The following is a 7,500-nucleotide window of genomic DNA, read 5'->3' on the forward strand; positions in this document are numbered from 1 at the left end:
CACACACACACGCACACACACACACGCACGCACACACACACGCACACACACACACACACACACACACACACACACACGAGTGCACGCACACACAAACACGAGCAAGCACACACACACTGAGACTCTCTCTCTCTGTCTCTGACACACACACACACACACACACACATACACGAGTGCGCACACACACACACACATACAGACACCCCCCCCAGCGTCTTGTGGGCGAGGACCAGTGTGAGGGGTCTCCTTCCTCAGGCTTGTTATGTGGTGGCCCTCAGAGGGATAGCGTTAGCGTTAGCGTTAGCGTTGCGTGGACGTGACTTCGGACCTCTGGGGCGGTCAGAACATCGCGGGGGTACCTGATGATGGGGTGCTGTCTCTTTGTGCATCAGAAGGTGAGTGAGCCAAGGAGGGACCGAGGAGCTTCACAGTCAAGTTCTAGACTTTAGTGGGTCGAACCGGCTTTTTCTCTGTGGGGTTCAGTAGTTGTTGGGACAGAGAGGCTCTGTTAAACGGTGTCTCTGTAACGTGAGTGTACTGTGTGTGTGTGTGTGTGTGTGTGTGTGTGTGTGTGTGTGTGTTTGAGCTTGTGTACTGTGTGTATGGGTGGACGTGTGTGTGTGTGTGTGCGTGTTTGAGCTTGTGTACTGTGTGTATGGGTAGGTGTGTGTGTGTGTGTGTGTTTGAGCTTGTGTACTGTGTCGATGGGTGGATGGGAGTGTATGCCCTGGTGTGTGTGTGTGTGTGTGAGAGAGTGTATGCCCTGGTGTGTGTGTTTTATTGAGTTATTGTGGCTTCGTACATCGTGTGCTGATTGCATTGGAGGTTACACAACATGCTTGTTAACATGCGTGTTACTGCAGCATGAATGAAGTGTGCTTTACTGTGCCCCATTCCAAGCTTTATTCAGTGATAAGCGCAGCTTTGATGTGGTGAACGCTACCTGCTCCCAGAAGGTCAGGGAGAGTTGGATTGCATAACCTGGTGCAGCCATTTATTTTTGATTTCATCATTATTTATTTAGGTGAGTCTCACTGAGAAATACAAATCTGTTCCAAGAGAGGCCATTCGGTTCATCAACATTGTCAATGCGTGATATTTAGATATTTCTATTTAGCAATATTAGTTTGTTAGTAGAATGTCTAAATAAAAGTATTAATCAAAATGTTTGTTATCAAAGTTATCAGAGTTCTACATTGTTAGGTATTGATTGTCGTTGTCTGTGTTCACCTGTCTGGGTCGGGTTAGGGTCTGGGTCTGTGTTCACCTGTCTGGGTCGGGTTAGGTTCTGGGTCTGTGTTCACCTGTCTGGGTCGGGTTAGGGTCTGGGTCTGTGTTCACCTGTCTGGGTCGGGTTAGCTGCTGGGTCTGTGTTCACCTGTCTGGGTCGGGTTAGCTGCTGGAATGCAGTGTTAGCAGACACAAGGTGTTGCAGATCCACCAATCACGTCGAGATAAAAGGCCTCTTCAGGTCCCACCATCTGTTTAGCACACATGCACTCAATGCCCTGTGATCAGGAGTGTGTGTGTGTGTGTGTGTGTGTTTCTTTATGTGTGTGCGTCCGCCCGTGTGTGTGTGTGTGTGTGTGTGTGTGTTTTTTTGTGTGTGTGTGTGTGTTTCTTTATGTGTGTGTGTGCGTGTGTGTGTGCGTGTGTGTGTGTGTGTGTGTGTGTGTGTGTGTGTGTGTGTGTTGGGGAGGGTTCTGGTTGTTTGTCACTCGGCAGAGGAAGTGTTCCTTCCTGAGGCTGCTTCACACCTGTGGCCCCGCCCACCAGAGATGTTACTACAGTATGAACTCTGTGACTTTACTGATGAGTGTTATGAACTCTGCAGTAAAACTGGTGGTAAAACTGGTGAAACATTAGACTCCAGCGTGCTCCATAGTCTGTGTGTCGACCACTCTGTAGTACTGCATGGTGGAAGAAGAAGAATATTCCTAGTGGAAATGCAGAGTTTTTACATTTGACAGTTTAATACTGTAGGTGTTGGTGTGTTCCATGGGGGTGGGGGTGGGGGTGGAGGGGTGGGGGGGTGGAGGAGGAGGAGGTGGGTGGAAGATGTTCCTGATAGGTTGTTGAGTCAAAACTTAATTAATAATTTTCTCCATGTCAGATAGTGTCAGTGTCTGTCAGAATAATAACTGCAGAAATGTTGATCTCTTTGACGCTGATCACTTCACGCTCCATATACAGTAGTGTCACTCAGGGGAGGCTGGGGGAGGTAGAAATCAGAGGACGGGCTCATTGTAATGCATTTGAGCCCGTCCTCCGATTTCTACCGCCACTGGCCTCCACTGGAACTTTCACTAACCGCGTGAAATGCACCTCACCTCAGCTCAGGTTATGACTAGTTTCCAAACTAGTCTTACTCATCTGTTGTCTGTTGTTGTCTGTCTCCTGACCTGCTTCCATAGGTCAGTGAAACTGAAATGAGGCTACAGTGTACAGGTTCATATATCTGGGGCTATATATGACTGTAAATATTTTACCGGTGAACATTTATTTCATAGTCTGATTCATTTAAAACCTCTGATTCATTTAAAATGTCTGACACATTTAAAACCTCTGACACATTTAAAACCAGTCCAAGAGGTCAAAGAAGAATGTTATGGATGCTATTCTTTAACAGAATGGGACGTAGTGTACGTCTATGTCGTGTATGTCTGTCGTGTATGTCTGTCGTGTATGTCTATGTAGTGTACGTCTGTCTATGTAGTGTACGTCTATGTAGTGTACGTATGTCTATGTAGTGTACGTCTATGTAGTGTACGTATGTCTATGTAGTGTATGTCTATGTAGTGTATGTCTATGTAGTGTATGTCTATGTAGTGTACGTATGTCTATGTAGTGTATGTCTATGTAGTGTATGTCTATGTAGTGTATGTCTATGTAGTGTATGTCTGTCGTGTATGTCTATGTAGTGTATGTCTATGTAGTGTATGTCTATGTAGTGTATGTCTGTCACACGGCCCATTGTTCCTCTCCTCTGTCTGACCTCACAACATCCTCACTAGCAGGGGAGGCTGGTGGAGGTAGAAATCGGAGGACGGCCTCACTGTAACACATGGAACGGAATGAGGAATGGTGTTTGATACCATTCCTCTTTCCGTTCCATGCATTACAATGAACCCGTCCTCCGATTTCTACCTCCACCAGCCTCCCCTGGTCACCAGCTGCCCGTGGGAATGGCTGTTGCCATGGTGAATAAACTGTTAGAGGACAACAACAATAACAGTAACAATGGTACAGTATATAGTACAATACAATGCCTGTTGTCATGGCGAATAAACTGTTACAAGAGAAACAGTAGAGATTGTATAGGATTCAGTCCAACGCAGTGCCAGATGAGGGGAAAATGGTGGACGGTATTAATTTATGTTAACGGGTCTACAGGGTGCGTATAACAGGCTCGCTGGTCTACTCCAGGCTGGGGGAAGAGCCAAACACATTAAACGCACCAGCGGTTTGCTCATTTTACCTGATTTCTTGATTTCCTTATACCTCAGGCTCCTACATATTTCACTGATATCCAAACTCATAAACGGAGCATTAAAAACATCCTTAGCAGATATTTGTCGAGTTTCCTCTGACACTACGCCTAAATCATGTACTTTCCAGGAACCATAACTTCTAAGACAAAGCTGTTTTCGTGGAATGAGCAATGACTTACTGTAGATGGGGAGGAGGGGGGGGGGGGGGCTGAAGGAAGCTGAGCTGTTGTTGCAGGGCTCTTGAGGTAACATACAGAGCAGACACACAGTATACTATCTGTGATAACATATCGCTACTGGAATAATCTGGGATTATCTGTGTTTCTGGTCGGATCACTGCAGTATTGTTTGTGTTGTATTGATTGCTATGTTCCTCACACATGTAGAGTGTGTAACTGTGTGTCTGTGTGTCCTCCTAAACTCATCTACTGTGTGTCTGTGTGTCTCTGCAGAAGAAGAGGAAGCAGAGGAGGAGAGATGTGGATTCACTCAGTCTCTGCAGCCTGGACATCAATGTAAGTAGAGATCACACACACACACACACACACTCACACACACTCACACACACTCACTCACACGCACACACACACACACACACACACACACACACTCTCACACACTCACACACACACACACACACACACACACACACACACACACGCACGTGAGCACGCACACACACACACACGCACCCACTCTCACACTCACACACACACACACACACACACACACACACACACACACACACACACACACACTCTCTCACACACACACACCCCCCCGTGGCATCTCTCCTCTCTGGTCTTAATTAACCCTCACGTCTTCCTTCCTGATGCCCGTGGCATCATCTCCTCACATGGCTGTCGTCTCTAAATGATACCTCCCTAGAGGTAAAAATACACTACTGTCCCCTCCCAGCCTCCGTAGGCCCCCACCCTGCGGGTAAGCAATATCCTAAACTGGTGCTTATCGAGGGACAGCTCTCTCAGAGCTCAGGAAGGGTTCACAAAGGCACTTGATGAGGAGGAGACAGTCGCAGCCCCTGTGTTTGTGTAAAGGTCAACCCATTCCCTGGACGGTGTTCCTGTTCAGTCAGAGGCAGTAGGGATCTCTAGTGAACAGCACATGGCAGAACTGAGGTATTATTAGAACATGTTATTCTGTGGTCTCTCCGTGGTTGGTCCTGGTCATTGTCCTCCAGCGCTGCTGGCTCCTACTGTACTGAGTCGGCTGTGTTGATGTGCTCTCTGGCGGCCTGAGGAACACCTGTACACCTTCTCATGGTGGAGGTGGTGGAACACCTGTACACCTTCTCATGGTGGAGGTGGTGGAACACCTGTACACCTTCCCATGGTGGAGGTGGTGGAACACCTGTACACCTTCTCATGGTGGAGGTGGTGGAACACCTGTACATCTTCTCATGGTGGAGGAGGTGTAATGGTGTGGGGAATGTTTTCTCGGCACACTTTGGGCCTGTTAATACCAATCAATCATCGCTTGAATGCCACAGCCTATTTGAGCGTTGTTGCTGACCATGTGCATCCCTTCATGGCCACAATTTACCCATCTTCTAATGGCTGCTTCCAGCATGATAATGCACCATGTCACAAAGCAAAAGTCGTCTCAAACTGGTTTCATGAACATGACAATGAGTTCAGTGTTCTTCAGAGGCATTCCCAGTCACCGGATCTGAATCCAATAGAACACTTTTGGGATGTGGTAGAACGGGAGATTCACAGCTTGAAAGTGCACCTGAAAAATCTGCAGGATTTGCGTGATGCAATCATGTCATCATGCACCAGAATCTCAAAGGAATGTTTCCAACATCTTGTGGAATCAATGCCATGAAGAATTGAGGCTGTTTTGAGAGCAAATGGAGGCCCTACCCAGTATTAGTATAGTGTTCGTAGTAAAGTGCTCGGTGAGTGTATATACACACACACTCTCTGGTCCTATTTCTGTGGGCTGTGGGGCTCTGGGGAGGGTGAAGGAGAGGTTGACGGTTGTTGGAGAAAAACGAACTCTACAGACTCTGTTTCTATATTTATTGCATTCTAATCAGACAGTGGGGGAGGGAGGGAGGGAGGGAGGGAGGGAGAGAGAGGAGGAGAGATACTGGAGCAGACAAAGCAACAGACCGAGGGATCGAACCTCTGCAGACCAGGGTGATATTATCTAGAGCCTGGAGTCGGCAGGGTAAACCCCCTAGATCAGACCAGGGGAGGCTGGTGGAGGCAGAAATCGGAGGACAGGCTCATTGTAAGGCATGGAAAGGAATGAGGAATTCCTCATGTTTGATACCTCTCTCATACCATTCCATGCCTTACAATGAGCCCGTCCTCCGATTCCTACCTCCACCAGCCTCCCCTGGATCAGACCCAAGCACAGGGGCTGGAGAGCTGTAGAACGGCAGCCTAAACTGGGCTAGATGTTACTGTAGGATATCTCTGTCTCTCTAAACTGGGCTAGATGTTACTGTAGGATATATCTCTGTCTCTCTAAACTGGGCTAGATGTTACTGTAGGATATCTCCCTCTCTCTAAACTGGGCTAGATGTTACTGTAGGATATCTCCCTCTCTCTAAACTGGGCTAGATGTTACTGTAGGATATCTCTCTCTCTAAACTGGGCTAGATGTTACTGTAGGATATCTCCCTCTCTCTAAACTGGGCTAGATGTTACTGTAGGATATCTCCCTCTCTCTAAACTGGGCTAGATGTTACTGTAGGATATCTCCCTCTCTCTAAACTGGGCTAGATGTTACTGTAGGATATCTCTCTCTCTCTAAACTGGGCTAGATGTTACTGTAGGATATCTCTGTCTCTCTAAACTGGGCTAGATGTTACTGTAGGATATATCTCTGTCTCTCTAAACTGGGCTAGATGTTACTGTAGGATATCTCCCTCTCTCTAAACTGGGCTAGATGTTACTGTAGGATATCTCTCTCTCTCTAAACTGGGCTAGATGTTACTGTAGGATATCTCCCTCTCTCTAAACTGGGCTAGATGTTACTGTAGGATATCTCTCTCTCTCTAAACTGGGCTAGATGTTACTGTAGGATATATCTCTGTCTCTCTAAACTGGGCTAGATGTTACTGTAGGATATCTCTCTCTCTCAGAGATGTCTTCCTGTCCCGGGGAAAGGAGAGCTGTGGCAGATCTAAGATGACTGTGGCAGATGTGAGTGAGTGATATATCTCTTTTGAAGCTTTTGAGGTATTCTTAAACTTCCTCACACAAATCTGTTGTGTTCTGCTCTGACCTCCTTTTAGCCTCATTTTGTTTTTTTTACCTCAGACTTGGCCTCACATTGCTCTTGTATTATCCCTTCATCAACAAATAGTACCTGTCTCTCTCCCCCTATTGAATATCAAAGTGCAGCAGTTCATGTAATAACCCCCTTCTCTATCTAACGCAATTCTAACCTGACAGTTAAGGATTCGGAAAAATTGCATAACAACTCGTAGTGGGAGGAGGAGGGTGAAGTCTTCTCTCTTCCCAGACGGTACACAGAACAATAGTCCTCAGGGTGGGGTCAGGAAAGGGCCTTCCATGGGTGATAAATTATATGCCTTGAACTTGTCTGTCTGTTTTCCAAGAGAACACTCAGCATGTCCGAACACCAAACCTCTGGAATCTGCTTCGAGGCATTTTGCTACTTAACTCCTGGTTTGTAGTGTAGCGTGTGAGTGGAGAGTCAGCCAGCCAGCCAGCCAGTCAGCCAGCCAGCCAGCCAGCCAGCCAGCCAGCCAGCCAGCCAGCCAGCCAGCCAGCCAGTCGATCAGTCAGGAAGGGCTGGGATGGTTATAGATGCTCTAAGTGTCCTTGGCGGGGTGTATGTATCGCCAGGTCCTTGGGGTGATGAGGGCATGGGTGTGGATGGGTGGGGAAGGCTTGGTCATAGGGGTGGTGGAGAGGAGGGTGGGAAGGCTTGGTGATAGGGGTGGTGGAGAGGAGGGTGGGAAGGCTTGGTCATAGGGGTGGTGGAGAGGAGGGTGGGAAGGCTTGGT

At 47.5% G+C, this 7,500-nt stretch overlaps 1 protein-coding gene across 1 annotated transcript in view; it reads left to right on the forward strand.

Moving 5' to 3' along the window:
* The first annotated feature begins 326 nt into the window (after positions 1-326).
* arhgef3 (Rho guanine nucleotide exchange factor (GEF) 3) overlaps positions 327-7,500 on the forward strand; it is a 38,903-nt gene continuing 31,729 nt past the window's right edge. Inside the window, exons 1-2 of the mRNA XM_083668218.1 lie at positions 327-395; positions 3,944-4,006. Of these exons, the coding sequence (XP_083524344.1) occupies positions 363-395; positions 3,944-4,006 (96 nt within the window). The 5' untranslated portion in view covers positions 327-362. The remainder of the gene's footprint in view (positions 396-3,943; positions 4,007-7,500) is intronic.

Source organism: Argentina silus, assembly GCF_951799395.1.
Source record: "Argentina silus genome assembly, chromosome: 4".
In the NCBI taxonomy this organism is placed as follows: Eukaryota; Metazoa; Chordata; class Actinopteri; order Argentiniformes; family Argentinidae; genus Argentina; species Argentina silus.